This window comes from Montipora foliosa, chromosome 6, assembly GCF_036669935.1.
Source record: "Montipora foliosa isolate CH-2021 chromosome 6, ASM3666993v2, whole genome shotgun sequence".
Classification (NCBI taxonomy): Eukaryota; Metazoa; Cnidaria; class Anthozoa; order Scleractinia; family Acroporidae; genus Montipora; species Montipora foliosa.
Genome location: NC_090874.1, coordinates 69217211 through 69239710, shown reverse-complemented (window position 1 = coordinate 69239710; position 22500 = coordinate 69217211). Strand labels below are relative to the sequence as shown.

Genomic DNA, 22500 nt, shown 5'->3' with positions numbered 1-22500 from the left:
TAGTTTGTCGGAACAGTAATACGAGACTGTGCGAGGCCAATGTTTTTTAGCTATTTTTATTTATACTTAATTACATTCTGTTTAACACAGCACTCAGCTCTAAAAGTTAACGTGTATGTAGGTAATACAGAACTTCAATTGTCGTGTTCAAGTTATTTGAAAACGTTTTCGGGTAATTTTTGTCGTCTTCACATTATAGTGTTTTTTGTTTGCAATTGTAGCCGAACACGGCAGAGGACAAGAATTCAATCTTGACGCGCATCAATGCGTTGTTGGATTCTGCTCTGGATCCCAGTAAGTCTTAATCTGAGGACCATTTCGAGTCATTTCCAAGTCACACGAAGAAACTTAATCATTGTTGTTGCACTTTTTGTTTCCAGACTCGGCTGGTAGAAGTTTGTTTTCCCCACAGCCTGTGTCACAGCCTTCTTGTGGTTCTTTCATGGGCTATCCAGGATTTCAACCAACTCCTCCAGAGTCAAGATCTCCCAGCCCTTTGCCCATGAATGAAAGGCTTGGCGAACTTTTTATGGTAGGTGAAAGTAGAAAATAGATTTATATTGCTCTATGAGGAGCCGCTGTTTGTTTTCTCCCCTCTAATTTGGAATGTTTGTCGAATTCGCTGGGCGAGCTTGTTTTTCTCCCCCGGAATTCAGAAACTTCATTAGGATTTGCTAGAACCTGTGGACCATTGTCGGTCCAAGACAAAGTGCAACCGTTACGAAGTAATTTACATTTGCACGGATCGATGATCCCTCGAACTGAAGTCAACACTTTACTTGTATTTTAAAATTGTATCTTCGCGCATGCTTATGCAGCAATTTAGTTGTATTTTAATTCGTATCGCTGGTCATTCATAGCAGTCTTTCATAGTAGTAGTCTCCGACTCGAGAAAATATTTTAGTAGAACGCAACGCAAGTCTTCATTTGATAACAGTAAACAAGGTTACTAATATACCTACAGTCATTATAGACTTGTTGTGCAGTATGTATTGTTTATGACAAGTAGTACTGGTATAAGTAACCCAGACCTCTCAACCTCAAAACACCGAAAATCTGGAGACTGGTGTCAAAAAATCTGGAGATTTCAGTAAAAATCTGGAGATTGATCGACCGGCAGACACAACCAAGTAAACACAGGTTCTTAATAAGAGAAAGTGTTTTTTACCTGCTTATATATTTTTAAAAACATGTGTGGACCTTAACAACACAGGAATAAACTTTATTTTCACAGCTTCAATACTCACAGCTTAAGTCGAGCCAGTGTGTGAGCACTGAGCTTATCTCATTGCTCAAGCCCTAGTTGTTCAAAGGGTGGATAGCACTATCCACTGGATAACTCAATTGCTTTTGCTAGTGTTTATCCGGTGGATAGCGTTATCCACCTTCATCAGGTTCGTCAGCAATTTCCACCATTTTGAAAACGTGATCAAAATGCGAGAGACTGGTTATGATGACCTGTAATTTCAAACAGGTGTTCTATATATGGTCATGGACGGCAGTCTGTCATGGACTGTAGACGGATGAAGAACTGAACAGCTTCGTTTGTTAAGTTTAACTATAAATTTGCACAGAATTGAGGCAAGAAACTCACCTAAGCAAGCCAAAGATGAAATGCTACAAAAAAAATTTATTCTTTCAGCTTGCGCCTCTATTTATTGTGAGATTTGTCTGTCTCGTCGTGAGACCGTGAGATTGAACTGAAAACCGTGAGTCTCACGACAAAATCGTGAGACTTGAAAGTTCTGGTAACCTGCGAACGCAGACTTATTTCCGTAGGTCGCTTCTCTATTTTTCAGGGGGGAAAAATGTTGGCCGGAAATTCATCTGCATTCACAGGCTTTGTTATAAATAGTAGTTTTTCGGTTTAAACCATCTCACCGATAGTTTATAATTATTTGTGAAAGCAAGTATTATGCAAAGAAATAGAGCGCTTTTCAATTGAGTGTCTAAAGTAATTAGTGAATTACTTTGGTTTATGATTACTTCACTCAGTGATTGGTTCAAAGTTTTTGCGCCATTTTTTCAACCAATCAGAAGTGAAACCAAAACCAATCGTGGCTTGCGTGTGCACATTTTCCTGCGCTTTGGGTCGGCTACGTGTAATTACTTTGAGTTTTGATTGGTTTACTGGATTGTCTCCAACCTTTTTGATTGGCCAAAGTAATTACTTTGGTTTTGGTTTTACAACACTCAATTGAAAACTGCTCTATGTGGCTGTCCCAGAGGCGTATCCACTATTGTAAGGCAAATGTGGTAAAGGTAAAGTCGTACACACGCCCTGGGGCTCACCCTGCCCAGGCTCGTGTGAAATGCTGACCACTACACCACTTTGCCTTGTCATTGACCCATTTATTCCTGGGGGTTCGCTGTTGACGAGTAAAGTTGTCTGGCATTAGACAGAGAAAAATACAAAGTATGGCTGGTTTAGGGGTGAAAGGGTTAATATAGATATTTTTTGTACATTAATATATTTTTTTGTACACTCAACAAAATTATTCCGATTGGACGTGAGTGGTACAAGAAATCCATAATTTTACTGTCTTGACTCAGTTGGGTGGCTGTGGTAGTTAGACATGTACAACTAATAGCAGTATACCCACTATGAAAAATGGTTGATAGTAGTTTTGCTATTTGGATAAAACTTGTGCAAAAATTAAGACAGCAAAAAACAATAGTACAAAAATGTACTCAAACCAGGATGACGGTTTCCAAGCTTATAGTAGTTTTTAGTAATTAAGGTAACTTTACATTACATAAATCTGTCCTCAAAATTGAACTTAAAAATTTTGGGTTGCTGGAGCATAAACAGAAAAGCACAATCTTGTGCAACTTTGAATGTAGGCATATAAATGACCATAGTTTCTTGTGGCTTACCAGATGATGAAGCAGTGCTCATACCAATCCCCTTTATCGTGGCGGGCCGTGGCTGTCGTGTTATTTTAGGGTGTTTTGGGGGAATCTTCAGTTAGTCATAGTTTAAAACTCTAAAAGTGGTAATGATTCTGAGCAAAACTGACCTTTGTACAGGCGATTTGCCATAATGGGCCAACTTTTTTCGAGATTAACCCAAATGAATTCCGTTTCAATCTTGTCCATCTGTGTCCGTCCATGCTTCAATTTCCTTCTGCTACTTTTCTTTTATGTTGATTTAAGTAGCTATTGCAATGTTTCATTCTTCTTTTTGGGTGTTTTGGGTGTCATGAAATTACATCATTTTGTGTGACATGGGTAATTTAAAAAACTAAACTATTGAGCAGCACTTTGCGAACTGTATCTGTAAAACTTGTTTATTCTCAGACTCGTTTTGTCTAGCTAATGTAGACTTCTTCTTCTTCTTCCCTCAGGAAGTCTATGTTTAGACATAAATTATAAGAAGTTGCTTACTGTGATTTTGTAAAGCCTTTTTGGAATCTGTGCCCTGTTGAAAGGACACTTCGGCCACGATCTTTCTTTGTGGTGCTTTCCCAGTATTTAGATTTACACAAAGTGGAAATTTAAAAAAAATTTTTTTTTGAAAGACATATGCCTTTGTAGTTTTGACGTGTCTGTTTTATTAATTTCAGGGTAATTTTTTTACTGGTGGTGCTCAGTTTGGAATGCATACTCCTCCTGACAGTCTTCCATCTTCTCCTACAAGTCCGTTTTCTCCATTTGGAGCATTTTCTCTTTCTCCACTTTCTTCGATTGATTCTGAATCAAGCCTAAGTCCTATGACACCTTCATTCCGTGCCTCACTTTTACCCCGCTGTCAAGCAAGACAAATTAGCATGCAGCCAACAAATCTGCCCCCACCTGAAATGGCATCTGTTGGCAGTTTGTTTGCTGATACTCGTTGGACTGGTGTTAATCCATTGTTTAGCATGTGGAATGAGCCAACAGGATTTGAGTACATGCAGCAGCAAGGTCTAACACAACTTTTAGCAGGTATTCACCAACAGTCAAGTAAGAAGAGATTTATTTTTGCTTTATGTAACCCAAGCGAACATTTGACACAATTAGCCAACAGTGGTGGGTGATGCACAAAGATAGAAGTGATCCTCATGCTTACCTGGACAATTGAAGCAATTGTCCGCATAATTATTGCTTAAATGTAGCAATCACTTCTATCTTTCATCTATAAACTGCATTTCAAACTGGTATAAATTTTTTCATGTCAAGTCTTATCATCCATACATGACCTGAGTCCTTCAATTCACGATAAACTAGAGATTTGTAAGACTAAAATTATACCAATTCTTTATCCTTATCTTGAACAGGGCTTTCAATGCAAGACTGCTCATTGTAAAGTGACCATAAGACTGACTAGTTCCTGCAGTTTGAGTTTTACAACTGATCTTTAATCTTTTTTTTTTGCCTGGCACTTTGTACATAAATTTTCTTGTCAATAATTAGTCTTGAATCAGCTTATTTTCCTGATGGGCCGAGGGGAATTGAAAGCTTACGGTTGCAAATTCCTGATTCCTGAACTCCCGAAACTTCTGCCAGGGTTCGTGCCACTCCTTGAAGTGCTTGAAAAGCCCTGGAATTTAATTTTAGACTTCAAGGGTGCTTGAAAAGCCCTTAAAAAAGGATTTTGTGGGGAAACTGCTTGAAAACTGCTTGTCAAGAATTTTTGCTAAGGTGAAAGTTGTAAAAGATTGCATCATGCCAAGAGAAAATGAAGATCACACTTAACTTAAAGATAAGACATCTTAAAAAATTGAATATTGGGGAAAAATTAATGCAAAAATTAAAATGGCTGTGCATGCACTTAACTTGTAGGATGTGGGAAAGAATATCAAATGTAGGATTTTTCAGCAAAGAAAACACTGAAACACATGGATGGAATGGAAATCGCCTTATACATAGTAACAACTCCTGGAAAACTCGATTTCTGGTTCTTGAAAACTCCTTGATAATACTCCTGGAATTTTTTATACAAAATCCAGCATGAACCCTGTAATGTCTCCATCTTTAAATTCTAGATATTTAGGTTTAGTTTCTTTCTTCTTTTGTCTTGTGCTCCGAGGATTGTGAGCATAATGTCAAGACTGCTGTTCCATGTGGGCATCCCTAATTGCATTCAGAAATCATGCTTGGGTTTCCATTGACCATCTTCAGTATGGATTATTCCTTGAATAACACATGCCCCACTCATTTGAAGCTGTCCCAAAAAACTGTTGATGGCTTTGATTGTAGCTGGAGAGAAAAGATCTCACGCCCTCTGTAATTGGCTTCCAAAATAGCCAACATTGGTGCCCTGAAGTTTGTGGCAAGTCAAAGGTTTTGTGCCAAATGAATGCAATTCAACCTCGGTATGTTATTACTTATGGGCCCTTTACATTAAAAGGAAACTAAATTGACTGATTTTTTTTTTTAAATTCCCTTTTCATAGGAGCAGACTGCAACAAAGGAAATATGAAGAAATGGTCTGGACAACTTCCACGCCGTAACTATAAGAACCCAAGCTACTCCACCAAGGTGTTTCTTGGAGGTGTTCCTTGGGATATTACAGAGGGTAAGTTCTTTATTTCACTTGCAATCCATGGAAAGTATAAACTGAGGGAAGTTGCTGGGCTTTTACTTCGTAGAAAGTGTTTGACAAAGACAACAGGCAGGCCAAGCTCAAGGTTAGACCATGAGAAGAGCAGTGTTGTGTTACAACCTGCTTGATATAATAATAAGGATATATTGCCACTCCCTTCCCCGCCTAGGGTCATCACAATACTCTGTTTAAGAAGTTACAGGTCGTCAACCCGTGCAAGGCCTTGGGTCCCGACAGTAGTCCTGGCTGGCTATTAAGAGAAAATGCGGATATCTTAGCTGCTCCAGTCGCGGAGATCCTGAACTCCTCATAGAGAGAATGCCGCCTCCCTAGTTCATGGAAACAGCCTGATGTGACTCTGGTGCCAAAGAAATTGCCCACTATGGATGTCAACAAAGACCTGCGACCCATTTCTCTCATCCCCATAATATCTAAATTGGCGGAAGACTATGTAAACCCTGTGGTCCTGAAAAAGGTCAATATAAATCAGTTTGGAACGACACTTAATTCCTGTACGACACACGCATTGGTAGCCATGTTAGACTCTTCCTACCAAAACAACCCTAACGTAACCCTAAACTGGTCTTTAGCCTGGGGTTTTTCTTAGTAGGGGAAACATGGGGAGCGATAACTTGCCAAAAACACGTCAGATGGGCTTAATTAAGAACTAAGCACGTAAGAATTGATACAAGAGTGCAAAAGGGTATGTTGATTTTATTGTGAAATACTCACAATTTCTTCGGTTTAAAGCAAGTTGGTTGGTTTCCTATACAAATCCTTGTAATTATATCAAGCCAGTTAACACAACACCGCTCTTGTCACGGTCTAACCTTAAGCTTGGGTTGCCAGTGGCAAAGACAGGACAGACAAAAATGGCCACATAAATTACCATAAAAACCCGCAGACAAGCTGCACCTTTTTTCCAAAAATCTGGGATGCGGCTTATCTGCGGGAACATTTGGAAGACTAAGAATAATTTGTTGTAGGCCATTTTTCTTTTGGATTAATGATCACTAGAGTAAATAAACAAATAAATAAAATAAATAAATATTGCTAGTGCTAATCACCCTTACTTTTAGTTGAGGACTGAATTGCAAAGGGTGCTGCTCACGACATCGGGCTGAAAGCATACAAAGGCGCCTCTGGCTGCCGCTATACAGTCCATTAAAAATTGAAGCGCAGCCAGGATTAGGCATATTAAAATACAATAAAAAACGTTCTCTGGCTAAAAATTTTGAAAAAGAATATAAGCTTTCAGCTGTCGATCTACAGCCTTCCACGGATAAAACGTTGAATGTAAATTAGTGAAATATATACGGAAAAGGCGAGATAAAAATGATAAAAACAAAGTAAGTAAAGGTAAGTAAAGGTATGAAAAATGGTGGCTATTGTTTAAAAAGAATTTTATACTGATTAGGAATCGGCTTGAAGTTATTGTCAGCATGCTTGGTAGAAGAGGTGTGCCAGGCCTTTGTCTTCTACCAAGCATGCTGACAATAACTTTAAGCCGATTCCTAATCAGTATAAAATTCTTTTTAAACAATAGCCACCATTTTTCATACCTTTACTCTGTTCTTTTTATCATTTTTATCTCGCCTTTTCCGTATATATATTTCACTAATTTACATTCAACGTTTTATCCGTGGAAGGCTGTAGATCGACAGCCGAAAGCTTATATTCTTTTTCAAAATTTTTAGCCAGAGAACGTTTTTTATTGTATTTTAATATACAGTCCATGTTTGATGTCGGAGCACAGCACCACAGCTAGAATGTTAATTAGCTGTGAATCTATTTTGATGAGGGAGGAAAACCATAGTACCCGGAAAAAAACCGTCGAGTCAGGTTAAGATCAACTGAAACTCAGCCCACATGCTGGCCGAGGCCAGAATTGAACCCCAGCTCGCAGTGGTGGGAGGCCCGATAGATAACCACTAAGCCACCCTGACTCCCAGGGTAGCAGATTCTCCATTTTTTTTTTGCGTTCTAACCTTACACAGCAAATGAAAAAGACATGTCAAGTGCTCAAGCAATATTTAATAGTTTTGTCTCCATAGACTAAATGTAAACAAGACAAAAAACATAAACAACAACATGAGACTGAGAGACTCGTGGAATCTGTTAAAGGGAACCTCCATGCATTCCAACAAAAAATTAACCTGCTAGCATGAAAGATTCTACCTAATATTTACAATCAAAGTTGCTTTAACGTTTTCCAGATAAGGGTTTGTTTCAATTTTAGAAAGACTCTTTTTTGTTTTCAAAGTTTGCTAGGCACTGCCATCTTGATTAACTGTGACATGCATTTGCTTGTGTTTAAGAAAGAAAAGCTCTTTGTGGCAAAACAATAGTGCAACCATAAGACTGTAAAGCCAGTGATATACATTTCCCCATTTTGTTTATCAAGAAATGTTGAAGTATGAATCATCATGTTAATGCAGACGATTCTCAGTTACCTTTCGTTCATCCCTGGCAATTCTTTGTGTCAAGATCCTGCTGTAATTGCCATGAAAGCCTGCAGTGCCGACATCAAGAAATGGACTCCACAGAATAGTCTTATGTTGAATGACGATAAAACTGAATTTATTGTTCATTGGCTTCCCATAACCTACAGGATCAGGTTCAAAGTAGCACTTTTTCCGTACAACGCCATAAGTGGCTTAGCCCTGCCCTACATAACTGATCTTATTTCCATTGAGAATGGTGCAAATTACTCTTTGCGATCTGGCAATGAATTACTTTTAAATTTTCCTTTACGTAAGTCTTACTCTACACTTGGTGACAGTTCTTTTAGTGTGGCTGCTCCTCCGTTTGGAACTCACTTCCTCTTTCATTAGGAAAGCCACCACAGTTAACAATTTGAAGTCAGCTTAAAACCTATTATTTTTAATCAACGTATTTTAGATTACAGGAATTGACAAATTTATTGGTGTTTTAATTCATGTAAAGTGCATGCGATCATTCTGTCATGAAGCATGTGCTATATAAGTTTAAGTTGTTATTGTTATTGTTATTATTAATTATTATTATTATTATTATTATTATTATTATTATTATTATAAATCATGTGCATGCTCTTTCAGTTGTTATTGAAGGTTTGTGGTGTCTATTAATACAATGATAATTTTATTATATTCTTGACTATTCTAGCCTCACTGGTAATGTCATTTAAGCCATTTGGTTCGGTCAGAGTTGAGTGGCCTGGAAAAGCTGATGGGCGACATTTGCATCATCCCCCAAAGGTAGTGTTTGTTAGTCCTTGCCCAAATTGTAAGCCGTATAGAAACCATTCATGTCATGTGACGCTCTACTGTATCTCCTGGGAGATAAGAGGTCATTTGATACTTTCTCCATCACTTGATAGTCTTGGAGTATAAGTACAACCAATGTACATATTGGGCCCCAGCTCCCAAGGAGGATGACATTTGTAGAGCTGCCTACATTATACCTAAAGGACATTTCGGCCCTCGCAATAACAACGACTGTGCTATTTCACTGATGCTAGAGATATTCTAGTTTGCTGAACAATAGCTAACGTCTCCCCTGCTGCAAGGTGCCTGGTGTTCTTTTAGTTGCCTTTTACAACACACACAGAATACATTTGTCCCTATTCTAAATCTGGGAACCTCATTTTCCATTCTCATTTGATTGTATGTAACTGGTGAATTTAATCTTGGTTTAGGTTATGTGTATTTAATCTTGATTCTGAGAAATCAGTCAAGGCTTTGTTAGCCTCTTGTACTCATGACTTTTGCAATGGTGGAGATTGGTACTTCAAGATTTCCAGCAGACGTATGAGGTGCAAGGAGGTAATAAAAGTTTGGAAAATTAAACTGTAGGAATTTGATAAAAAAATAAAGAATCTTCTGTTCTATTTAAGACTGGCTTTTGACTTGTAATAAAAATAACTGTTTACCATGACTTAATCCAGTCTTAACATTACTGACAATTATTATGGATTGGTCCTACTTAAGACACCTGCATTACCTTGATGCTATGTTGAAAAATGAACAGAAAACCATATTTACTCCAAGTCATGGTTATTGTTGAGTTGAATTAATGCATCCAAATTAGGGTTCTGTTGAACTACTGTTGTTTCAATTCTTTGCATTTGATCTGGTTAAACTGAAAGAAGTAATCTTAATCAAATTAGTGCTCTATTTTAGGTTTCAAGTTATTCCTTGGGTGCTGTCTGACACAAACTATGTTCGTGGTCCTCATCAGCGTTTGGACACCAGTTGGACTGTGTTTGTTGGTGGATTACATGGAATGCTGAATGCAGGTAATTAGCACAATTTTATCTGACCAGCATCATTCATTTCAAATTAAGTGCTTTTATAAATACAAACTTAAACCAAGGACTGTCTATCTAGTTTAGGGAGCAAGGGACTTCATGGGAAATTAATGGATCAACAAATTTCATATCAGCATTCTATTCATTTCTACTTTGAGAGGTGGAATCTAACATCACTGTAGCACATTTTTGATTTTTAGAAGGGACTATCCATAGATCATGAAGAATGAGCTCTGTTGGTGGAGTTTTGGTGTGATGCTTGGTATAGGATTACTGATAAACACTCGCTAATCCTTTTGGTGATCGCTTTTTCTTTATTCTCTGTTTTTTAACCTGATCACTATTGACTGTTATTGTTGGGTTTAACATTTTCTTGTATACACTAGTTAATCTAATCATTTCATGCAACTGCTCAAAATTAGAAAAACCAAACTTGGCCCTTAAGGAGCCTTCCCTTTGTAGTTTAAGAAAGGGGTGAGCTTTTTAGAGCTTAATTATGAAAATTATGGTTTCTTAAAAGCAACAGAAAATTTGTAGGGTGATCGACGGTTAGAGACGAGATGAAAAAGTTTGACATGGTCTAAGCTCATCATTCAAATTTCCTTACATTATATCAGGCTGGTTTTTTAAGTTCAATTTAAACCAGTCTTGTGTCATTTCACATGATTCATAAAGTTGTAGGAAATCTCATAAAATTTAAAAATGCGATCCTGAACTCTTATTTTGAAACCTTTCCACTCAGGTTTCAGGTCGCATCCACGTTCAATAACCAGACAAGGAGCTTTCTGGAAGCTGTCGCGATCTGGAATTCATTGAAATTGAGAACTCCGAAAATTTTGTTTAAAAAAGCAAGTGTTGCCATTTTAAGTACAGAAACCATCATCAGACAACCTATTTACTATTATTGCTTTACGGTGGATTCTGTTTTGATTTTACTATACATGTACTTTAGTCCCGACACAATGTTTTCTTTCGTAAGTGATCTATCTCTTTTGTAACTTTAGGGTCCAAGTTTGATCCATATTTAGAAGGACTCAAATGTGTGAACTATTTTTTTTTTTTTTGTGTTGTGTTTTCCCCCCCCGTAAAAAAACCCTTCACAACCTCTGGTCCCTTGTTTCTGCCGTGGAAGAATCATGTTTATAACGTATTACTGTCAACTCATTGTTGGTTATGGCATCACTCCATTGTAGGGTTTATCGTCACCACAAGGTACTGTAAAAACACTACTGACTCTCCCTCCAAACTACAGTGTGTGTGTACTTATACTTGTGGGGGAACTTTAATTTCTACAAAATGCTTTAAAGGGAATGGTGTTTTTAATCAAGAATACAGCAAACCAACCTGGAAATTCATTCTTTGAAAAAATAATTTAAGAGGAATATTAGCCATTCATGTCCAAGGAATGAGGTCAAGACCTTTTTCAGGTTGATCAATTTCAGTAATAAAAACATCATTGCAAATTTAAGGTAACACTATCACAGCATAAGCAATATAATCTGCAGAATTTACTCAAGTTCAAATAAAACACATAATTATAAGTCTGTTTTATGTCATGTTGCTGGCGAGCCTTAGCGAGGCAGCAGCCTATTCTTGATATTATCCAAAACATTCAAATTGTGAAATGTTAAGATCTTAAGCCTGCTCAGTCGATTGGGGTGTTATCATGTCTATAATCCTGTATTTTTACCCGTGATAACGTCACGTACACGTGAAACTGAATCTTACAGCCTCACAGACTTATGATGTCGAGTACTTTTCCAGTGGGGGTCGTCTTTGAAACCCCAAATTCAACGTAATAGTTGAAACGCGCAAGGTTGCTCTTTCCCCAAAATATGGCGACCTTGCTCATTTTATGGGGCGATAGACTTCTCTATGTCCAAATAACCGACCGCTTTAAATAATTTCCATCTTTTAAATTTTTGATTCATATTTATTCCAATGTCTTTGCAGATTGATGCACTTGACAACGCCACAGTCAATTTGCGCACCAAAAGATCCTTGTCCACTCAAGACCTCGTTCTGGAACTGGCAAGTCTCAATACTTAATCTAATTAAACTTAATTAATGAGCATAGTGTCTCAAGACAGTATTAATATTCTTAATAATCTGATCAGAGTTAGTGCCAGAGTTAGTGTGGGGAGGGGAGAGCGTATCGAACGCATCCCCCCCCCCCCCCCTCCGGCTAATAAAGTGAAGATAAAAAAGATGAAAAAGGAGGGGATTGATCATCGGACTTACCTAGAAAAGAAGCCTGCGCTTAAATAGTCAGTTTAATTAACTGACGTGAAAAGCAGTGAGAAGGTAAACTAGACTTCCAGCCTCTCTTTCATTCAAAGGCCGTATATAAACTTAAAAGCACGACTTTAAAATCATGTTCCTCTCGACGGCGATGATCAAGAATTAAATTGTCTTTTCACGCTTAATATTTCAGTATTATGGAGACACCAGAAAAATTAATAAACGCTACCTTTTTTAACGTTCTCTGTCGTATTTATGCAGGATACATGGTGAGGTATCGCTCTGGGCTTATCAGTTTCAATTCTTCTAAACCTAACGCGTACGTTCACCGTGGAGGTAACTGTGCGTAGGAGAAAACGGCTCGAAAGTGCGGGTGAATTCGTAGCGACTATACGCTCTTTTGAATCTTTTTTTTTTTTTTTTTTCTACCTCGATAATACCAAAGAAACGCGGTTACAAGAAATGGTCTACGAGACCATTTTGACGCTAACAGAAGTCCATAATCCCAGTGTCGATCTCTTTCATTTGGCCTTGCCCCTCAAGTTTACGGTATTATGGAGTTTAAAGCCCTGGCCAAACGAAAGCGAGAGTTGATGAGAGTTGAAAACTCACGAGAGCTCTTGAGAGTCGATGAGAGTGATAGAAAGTTGGCCAAACGAGAGCGAGAGTTGACGAGAGTTTGTCGAGAGTTTCAGGCTCAAACAAAAGCGAGAGCCTGGGAATTGAAACACCCTGGAAGTGTCGAAATAGGCGGCGACCAGCCAGCCGGTATATTCAGCCTTGGTGTTGTATTTGGTTCCCGAATCCGACACCATACTTTTTTTTCTTTTTTTTTCCGAGCCGCTGGAAAAAAAAGTAACTGCTGACCCCCCAAAACTCGTGCGCGGTCAAACGAAACAAAAAACAATGAAGAATTTGAGCAGGTTTAAATTCGATGAGAGTTCTCGAGAGTCGACGAGAGTAGCCGAGAGTGGGTGGGAGTTCCTGGCCAAAAAGAGAGCAAGAGTTTCAACTCTCGTCAACTCTCGCTGTCGTTTGGCCAGGGCTTAAGAAAGTATTGCTAAGAAATTACTGCTACGGCGACGAAAACGTCACTTCAAACTATAAGTTTGAGCTATCCTAACTATTTCACACGATGATTCCATCTTTACGTTGTGCAATATGTGCGGAGTATCCTACAACTGGATAGGAAGTAAAGGAGGAAATGGAAAAAATTCACGGTTACAGTAATTTGTCCACGTTGTCGTCAAAACCTCAAAAATTGGTAATTTCAAGTTGTTGTTTTGACGAGTACGGGAGGAAGGCGATCGACTGAAATTCAGTCTATGTTGTGTAACAGAAATGTTATGAGGGTTTGTATGGGGGGTGACCCTATTCGACGGAAAGGTGGAATGATGGAATGGAATGGAGGAACGGCGGAATTGCGGGGTACACAGAATATTCTAAAATACAGAAAATATGGAGTATTTTGAAACACGGAATATACGGTGTAATGAATATTTTTTTGTATATTTAATTCATTTCCTGGTGAATGACCTCTTACAATTTTCCATACGAATTACCACTTCACTCGACGGTTTCAGGCCTTAAGCACGGTTGACATCTAAAACTCAATACTCAAACTTGACACTCGAAGGCATCCGACGATCGATCAAAAACTCAGACTAAAGGAAGGTACGTTTTTGGGGGTGGGCCGGGTATTTTAGAATTTTTTTTCCCAAAAAAGTCGTAGCGAATATAGTGATGTAGTAGATCGAGTTGTCGGTTCAAGTTCGAGTAGCGTAAGTGACGAATCCTCACCGGAGACTGATTTTATACCAGAACCCCCCGCAGAAACATCAAAATATGGGCGAAAGGGGCACGGGTCGAGAGAGACAATTATGTTAGTTGGAAGAAGATAGCTTTTTGATAAGTAAATTTTTCGACACCGGAAAATAATTTAGATTAATCTTGACTGATAGCTTTGCTTGTATATACAAAATAGAAGCGACATGGAGTAATTTTTTCCTGGCAAAAAAAAACTATTACCTCGAGTTCCCCAGGTTGAGAATAAAACGGGTTTGACCCTCCCCAATTTGTAAAAAAATTACTAAGGACCCCTCCCCTCCGAAGCCCCGGCTCACCCCCCCTCCCCCCAATTACAAACGTACCTTCCCTTAAATAAATAAATTAAAGTCCTTCTTTACACGTGACTTTCGTCCCGCCACACGTAATTTATGCTTATGTATGTCAAATCTATTCCTAACATATGGAACATTTTAAAAACACAGAATATACGGAATATTCTAAAACGCGGGAATAGAGGAAAGTCTTTTAAGAAAGGATATAAATATTATATTTTTTCGCCCGTGAGTAGTCTGGGTAGATTGAGTTTATTGGAAAAGCTCTTTTTCACTTCAGATAGGTGTGGTGACCATGTTAACCTATCGTCCACAGTTACGCCGAGTAGCCTCGATTTGTTTACCAGTTTGACAAGGCAACCCCCGGTGGTAACGGGTGGGGTTGGCCCCACAGTATTGGTTTTAGATAATAGCATAACCTCGCTCTTTTTGGGGTGTGGTGTGAGCCTGTTATTAAGACACCAGGTGTAAAGCTCCTTCAGCGCTTTGTTTAGTTGGTGTATTGTTTGGTCCCCATTTTCAGCCACGCAGTATATCGTTGTATCGTCCGCAAACAAATAGTAAACTTCACTAGTGAAGAAGAAGCCACAAATGCAATGTCCAGTCAAGAGTCGAAGCCTCCTCCAATCCAACGACAAGTTGATCAGTCGAAAGCCATCGAAGCTGTAGAGATCAATATAACGGAGCCATTCCAACCTGCTGATTTCAACTTTCCAAAAAAAGCATTGTGGCAAACAGAATCGCGCATTTCAATCCAAGTGGTTTTCGGAATATCCCTGGCTACACTATATGTAATGAGCAAAGCAATTCTGTGTTGTCTTTTATTTGCATGCAAAAAAATGCAAAATCAAATCTTCGAGCTGCCAGAAGTAAGGAAGTCTGCTTTATTTCTAAAGGGTTTCAAACTGGAAAATGGCGTTGGCGCGATTCAGCGATTCAAGGAGCCCCCCCGCTCTCCGCTCTTTCATTCAAAGGTCGGAAAACTTGAGAACACGACTATAAAATTTCATTGGGATGATCAATTCTCCATTAGAAAATTAGATTTATGATCCTTAATATTTCAGTAAAATGGAGACACCCAAAAAAAAATTGAATAGACGCTTCCTCCTTTTTAATGCCTTTCTGTCGTATTCGTGTAGTCATTTGACATCACAGCCCCATTATGTAATGCTTTCAATGCGCAAGCATCATTTCCTCGAAACCAAACAGCACAGTAGATCGAACTGTGCGAGGCAAAAACGGCGTAAACGTGCGATTAATTCGTAGGGAGAATGCATCTATACGAGCTTTTGAATCTTTGTATGTTTGGTTTTTCTTTGTCTAGAACACGAAAGAAACGGCGATAAAAAGAGTGGTCCACGAGCCCCTTTTGAATCCTAAAGGCGTTAGTTTATACTTACTTAATACCTTGACGAATATTAAGCATTACCGCTACCCGATTTTATGATAAAAACTAACGATAAAAAGTCACGACGTTTCGACCTTCCGGAGGTCATTTTCAAGTGCGAGTTAAAATGTACAAGTAAATTGGCATAAAATATGTTTGTCATAATTAAAAATAGTTTAAATGTGTTGGCCGACGTGTCGGTCGTGTGTCGGTAGTCGTGTCGGCCGACGCGTTGGCCCGACGCGTGGTGGGATCGGATTCTTAAAGTATACCATGGAAATTTCTAGTTATTTATTTGAACTGCACTAATTTATAATGAAATAGGTGAACAACGCTAGTCAAGCATGGATTTTTCATGTTTGGGTTTGGCTACACATTCCTTACACACAAACATTGATTTACAAGCATTCATGATCCAATACACTTCAGCCAAACGCCTGAAATGGTGGACGATATAAACCAAGTATGAGGAAAGCAAAAAACCTTCTTGACAAGTGAATACACAAAAGAAAAAGGACATAATTAGCATAAGGTGCGCCAAAAAAAAAGGGGAAAGCAAACTCCAAACGTACCAATCCTGTGCTATTCCTGGACCAGGAAAAGCCCACCAAAAAACAATGCAACAATGTTCACTCCGGGGAAACTGGAGCATGTTTCTCCCCAAATCATTTGACTTAAAAATAGGCCACCAAATATTGGCTCCGACCAAATATCTCAAACAGGGCCACCTCCAAAATTTGACTTTTCATCAGTAAAGTAGCTGGATGATGTTGGGATAGGAACTTTTGAAAACATAAGTCAGTTTTGTTTTGTTTGTTTTTGTGGCTTTTTCAGATGGATTGTTTGAGCTCGCTAATAGACAAGTGGCCTGATGGTGGACCCAAGAGGGTGTGTGGCATGGAGTTTGCCTAAAATACTTAAAGTGCCTATGCAAGTAGTAAACAATATCTTTCACTTCTTTTAAAGACCTTTCAAAAAAGGGTGATGAAGAATGGTGTTTTCTATTTTGCGGATACCTTCTTTCGTTCCAGAGATATTCAAGTTTTTGTTTAAAAATTGATGATGTCACAAACATTATGAATGACTGGAATAAATCCCGACCCACCACCCCTTGAGAATATTTTCGAAAACATTGGGGTAATGATAATCAAACTTGGCACCAGTAATGATACATCAGATAAGGCACAAAGTGGACACTGATTAAGATGTTGCCATGGTAACACTCGTTTCCAAGCCCTCTCTGCAATTACAAACAAATATCTTGGATTTTGAACAGAATAAGTACAGGACACAGGGTACAGAGGAGAGATTGTTGTCGTTAGAACATCAAACCCCGTCGAAAACATTCTGAAATAATGGGTTATTTTGATCGCGTTACAGTTTCGTTACACATTCTGTATACCGCAAACGAAGAGACTGAGGGTTCGCAAGATCGGCTTACAGCATAAAATGCCGTATTTTATACTGTAAGCCGATCTTGCGAGCCCTCAGTCTCTTCGTTTGCGGAATACAGAAGGTGTAACGAAACTGTAACGCGATCGTCTACGCGATCAAAATAACCCATATTTTCAGATGTTTTCGACGGGTTGTTGATGTTTCTAACGACAAAACATATCTCCTCTGGACCCTGTGGTACAGGTAGACTTGAAATGCATGTGCTGCCACACAGTGCTTGACATTCTGTATACGCTTACCAAGAGTGAACATGGGCTGATTACAACAACAAACCGACAAAATCAAATCCTGCATTAAAGAGCAAGGTTGTCCTCTAAAAATTGTGAATAATTTTTTTTGCACCCAGCCAATTTAAAAAGCTCATACAGAGACTACACTTTTTAACTGTTTTTTGAGTTTTTCCCCCCCACCCCCCCCCCCAAAAATTTGAATCCTGGCCCAAGTTAAATCCCTCTTGAAAGAAGCCAAAAAACACCAATTAGAGCGCTGCCACCGTAACCCGTCCTGGCTGGTCTGGTGTCAGTGGACGTCATTCAGTCGACTTGGCGGGGATCAGCTCAAAACCACAGACAGTCACAATGTGCTGTTTCTAAGCTGTTCACTTTTGTTTTGGTCCGATGTAACTTGAAAATGCCATCAGTTCAGCTCCATATTGCAAAAACAGATCCGAAAAAGACAACATTTCATAGGTTACCCGTAAAGAAACCAGACTTGGTTATGAAGTGGCTGTACAAACTCTGCGGCGAAAAAGGTTCTTGCCAAAGAAATTAGAAAATGTGTATGTTTGTAGCGATCATTAATTTTTACAAATAAGAAGGAATATCGATACAAGCTGTTGGGTGAAAACCGATTTCAATGATGAAAGCCCACCATCGCAGTTCCTCGGAAAGCTCTCTCTCAGTCTTTTCTGTGATGCAAGTGATCCCTGGACGTTTCACCAACAGAAAGAATGACAATCAAAATGAGACACAGTCAGTTTGAAATAAGAATTTACAAAATGATATACGGCACAAGGATCTAGTCTCAGATCAAAGGAAACAGCTGAAATGATTCAGGATACCCTCCATCTTGTCTTCCAACTCTTGTCTTCGCGACAACAAGTACATTCTTTATGGGTCAGCATGGCCTGACATTCCCCACAACTGCACCAAAATGTGCTTTCCAGCCACTTGTTCATTTCTTCCCCTTCACTGTCGTCATCCTCGGGGTTAAAGACACCTTCCGGGTCAAAATGGTATGTTTTAGTGCCACCATTATTCGGATGAGAACACAACTTGACTCGGACTGAATGACGTCTCCGAAAATCCAGCCGGGCTACCAAGTTTGGCTCAAAATGGCGGCACTCAATGTTGTGTTATGGGTTCTTTCGAGGGGAATTTACGTGGGCCAGAATTACGATAGGAAGCTCAAACATCAGTGAGTAACTCAACTCAATGTGATCTTTTAATTGGTGGATAAAAAATATGCGCTTTTAGAGCATTCTTGTCCTTTAAATAGACCCTGCAGCAAAAATGGTTGCTATGGCAACAGTCTAGAGGGTATATCATTTTGTGCCTTACTTGATGTAGATTACTTCTGGCAAGTTTGAACAAGACCCATCCAATATTTTCGGAGATACATATTCTCAATTTTGTGATTTATTACAGTCATTTGTAATGTTTGTGACACCAATTTTTTACTTGAATGTCTCTGGAATGAAAGATGGTATTCCAACGTAGAACAGACGTTTTGAAAGGTCTTTGAAATGAGCAAAAGGTGTCTTTTATATATAGGCACTTTAATTAAGAGGGAGGCTCCCATCGTTTTTGAATTACTCCATTTGCTCTTGTTCTTGAACAGGGAGGCGCTGTGGCCCCATGGTTAGTGTGCTCAACTCCGGATTTGGGTCCTGGCCAGGGACATTATGTTATGTTCTTGGGCAAGACACTGTACTCTCACGGTGCCTCTCTCCACACAGGTGTATAAATGGGTACCGGCGAATTTAATGCTGTGGGTAGCCCTGCGATGGACTAGCATCCCATTCAGGGGGGAGTAGAAATACTTCTAGTCGCTTCATGGTACGCAAACCAGGGATAGGCTCGGTGTATTGGGCCACTGGCTTGTTACCTTTTTTTCAACAGGGTGTTCATCTTCAGTTGGTACCTTTCATGTACGTTTATTGTAAAATGGTTCCTTCTTTCCAGCACTAGGACGGGATAGCTCTTAAAGCAGCAAATTGGTGTTCTTGTAGCTTTATCATTTGAAATCTTCCTGGACTGGACTTTAACAGTAACTGGTCTAGAAGGAGTTCTCCCAACTATTGCAAAGACTGTTTTTTGAATGGTCTATGGGAGGCATTCTTGTTTCTCTGAAGCAAAGTTGTGCGGTTGATTTGTGGACAGGGCCATTTCAATTGTGAAGGACTGGAAGAATTTGTCAACTTTGTCTAGTAACTGCATCTGGTTGGTATCAGTAAGGCACTTTCCCTTTTGCTGACTTTGAATTGACACCTTATCTGGCCATTATCACAGAGACAATAACTTAAATAATTGTGGAGTTAGTGCCCGTACTTAGAGCAGGGATGTCTGTTGCAGGTTTCTCTGTCATGCGGAGGCACTTAGAGGAGCAAAGCATTGCTTGAACATTCTGGTTCATTTTGACAACTCAAAAGTATCCTACATGTATGAAGGCAGGAGGGCCAAGAGTGATTGTGCCACCCAGTCTGGTTTTGAAATATATGTTAAGTATCGGTAGGATGTTCTTGCCTCTGGCTTGCATTGCCCGATCAATCCAGGTGTCTCTTGCCGATCCCAGGCTATTGTACTTTTTATGTAAATCCACCTGTAGTCTTGCTTTTGTCCTAACAACATCTGAGTTTGAGGACTAGTCTCTGGTCTGCACAGCCCAGCTATACGACAAGATCTGGCATTTGATTGGTCAGACTACAATAAAATAATATGCCTCACATTTTTTTGTTAATTTTATTTATCAGGAGTTAGAGGCACTTCAAAGTGGATTACAAAACAAGGTTTCATTGTTAGCTTGTGATGCTAAGTTTATTGGCTTACAGGTAAGTTTGGGTAAGAACTGGAAATCTCAATTTTTGAGTATAGGTTAAATTCATTGAGTCTACCCTCTTGATCATGTGCTGCAGACATGTGGGAAGTTTCAAATTATTATGCCACTTACTATTTGTTTAACGCTTGCAAGTTTTGTCATTTTTCCGCTTAATTTTATTCTGATAAATTTAGAGTCTTGAGCCTAATTCCCCTTCCATTCAAGGAGAACTTTTCGTAATCCAAGGATTCACTCATAAGAGGCTTTTCACTCTGTCAAACACCAGACGATTTTACTGGTCAATGTGGGGAGAGAGCATCATAAGTAATGTTCCTAAAATTCACGTTTGCTCTTCCTTGGTAATATTTTGAATCTACATTATGAGGTGCCACATACCATTTCCAAAACACTTCGCAACAATTTTTACAATACAATATAATAACTTTATTAAATTTTAAGGAGGGAGACGCAATGAACTATTACGGTTTTCTAACTTTATATGATCCCAAATTTCAGAAAGCTTACAGTTGTTTAGACAGCTTACAACAGCTTATTTCAAGAACAGAGTACTTGTTTGTTGTAATGAACATTTCATGGTTCATATGATACAAAGACTCATCCCTAGGCTCTGATTTGTGGCCAATTACTAGCACTTCCAATCATTTCTTGGTTCCTGGTTTCACTTTTTTCTTTACAATTTCTTATAAATTATGCTGGTTGCATTCTTGTATTCTATGTATAGTTGATTGCATTCTGATATGCCATATTTCTTCTTGAAAATCTGATTTTTCACATTGTTCATTTTCGTTTCTTTTTGTGTTAGGCAAGTTACTGGAAGATGGTAGAAGAGGAGTTTCCGCGATGGAATGCATGAAATAAAAGAATCCGCAAAAGTAACAAGAGAAGTGGTGGTCACCTGATGCATTTTGTGGTTTGACTGGGGAAGCTGTTTTCACTCCTTTGTGGCATCATAAGTAATGTCTAGCACCAGGTTTAATATTACTGATAGAATGAAAATGACCTTGCAAATAACATTCTTTAGAGGTTCTCAGCACAGCGTCTTCCCTGTTGTCACAAAATTGATTTTTTTTTTTTTGCAAAACAATTTATTTACTACATGTATTTTGTTTGCATTCAAATTAGCTGTTTGCCTCAAAATCATGGGAAAATGTTGTTTTGAATTTTCATTTATAAGCAAGACAGCTAGGGCTAATTTTAATTATAACTGGAGGAAAGTAATTCTGTCAACACTACGTGCATCTTGAAAGATCCCTTAGGGAATCAAACTAAATTATGTAACCTATACAATGTTAATTAATTTTCTATGATGGCACATAGTTTGTTAAATTCATTGAAAAGTCTTCGGAGTCTTTGTTTTATTGGCAGATATTCTTTTACGCGAATTTTATGTTACTTCAGGATAATAGATCTCTTGTTATCATTTGTGCTCTTTGACCACCAGCATTTCCCATTTCACCACAGGCAGACAACCCTAAGGATGCGAGAATGCATGATGTCACGTTATTTTGAGAACGTTGTAACGGCCGATGCAACTGATCGAGGAAGATGTTCCATAAAAACTTCAAATGGCGATGTTTCTTTTCGAAAATCCATTTTATGGACAGCCAGATAAATAAAGTTCACTCACCTACTATTTTCTGCGTTGTCCTGAATGATTTGATGGGTTTTTGGGACGCTTCGATTTCCTCTTCAGATCCCACACGTCGTCACATACCGTAGTTACTTAAACAAGGAATGACCTACAATGATCTACAATGACCTACTACAATGACCTACTACAATGATCTACAATGACCTACAATGAGCTACGTTATAAGCTAAAATTAGCTAATGACCTACCATGACATAGTTAATAAAACAAGGAATGACATACAATTACCTACAATGAGCTTCAAGGATCTACAATCACCAACAATGACCTGCAATGAGCTACAATGAGAGCTCTACAAAGATCTAAAATGACCTACGATGAGAGCTCTACAATGATCTAAAATGACCTACAATGAGCTTAAATGACCTAAAATAAAGCTAAAAAGCTAGTGACCTGTAATGAGCTAAAATAAACGATAATTTGGAGCTTTGAGGGCACTGCAACATGTTTGCATTACAAAGGTTAAAACCATTCCACTCTCTGCTGGGGCACCCAACGAGAATATAGTTTAAAACCACTTCAACATAGCATTGTTAAACATATTTTAGTATTTAAACGGTAGATAAAGGCATATTTTTATCTCCTAAAATTTTTTCATCTGTTCAGATTTCCTAGCTGAAAGTCAAGGGATCAAAACTTACCTTCTCAAAAATTTCAGCCAGAAAAAAGGCTCTCGGAAATTCAAGGTGACCTTTTTCGGGTAAAAATCCGTTACAAATGGGCAATTATACCATTTTTCAGATGTTCGTAAATCCTAGGAGAGGCAGGCAA

General features: G+C 38.7%; 1 protein-coding gene and 1 long non-coding RNA gene across 2 annotated transcripts in view; both read left to right on the top strand.

Moving 5' to 3' along the window:
- The window catches only part of LOC138005961 (cytoplasmic polyadenylation element-binding protein 1-like), a 17511-nt gene extending 1033 nt beyond the window's left edge, over positions 1 to 16478 (top strand). The window contains exons 2-8 of the mRNA XM_068852126.1: positions 222 to 294; positions 381 to 532; positions 3567 to 3927; positions 5378 to 5500; positions 8675 to 8766; positions 11772 to 11849; positions 16401 to 16478. Of these exons, the coding sequence (XP_068708227.1) occupies positions 222 to 294; positions 381 to 532; positions 3567 to 3927; positions 5378 to 5500; positions 8675 to 8766; positions 11772 to 11849; positions 16401 to 16478 (957 nt within the window). The remainder of the gene's footprint in view (positions 1 to 221; positions 295 to 380; positions 533 to 3566; positions 3928 to 5377; positions 5501 to 8674; positions 8767 to 11771; positions 11850 to 16400) is intronic.
- A 3326-nt stretch (positions 16479 to 19804) lies between these two features.
- Positions 19805 to 21711, top strand: LOC138008295 (uncharacterized). The gene is made up of 2 exons (XR_011124224.1): positions 19805 to 20070; positions 20881 to 21711. It is a non-coding gene; the product is annotated as an uncharacterized lncRNA (long non-coding RNA).
- The last annotated feature ends 789 nt before the right edge of the window (positions 21712 to 22500 follow it).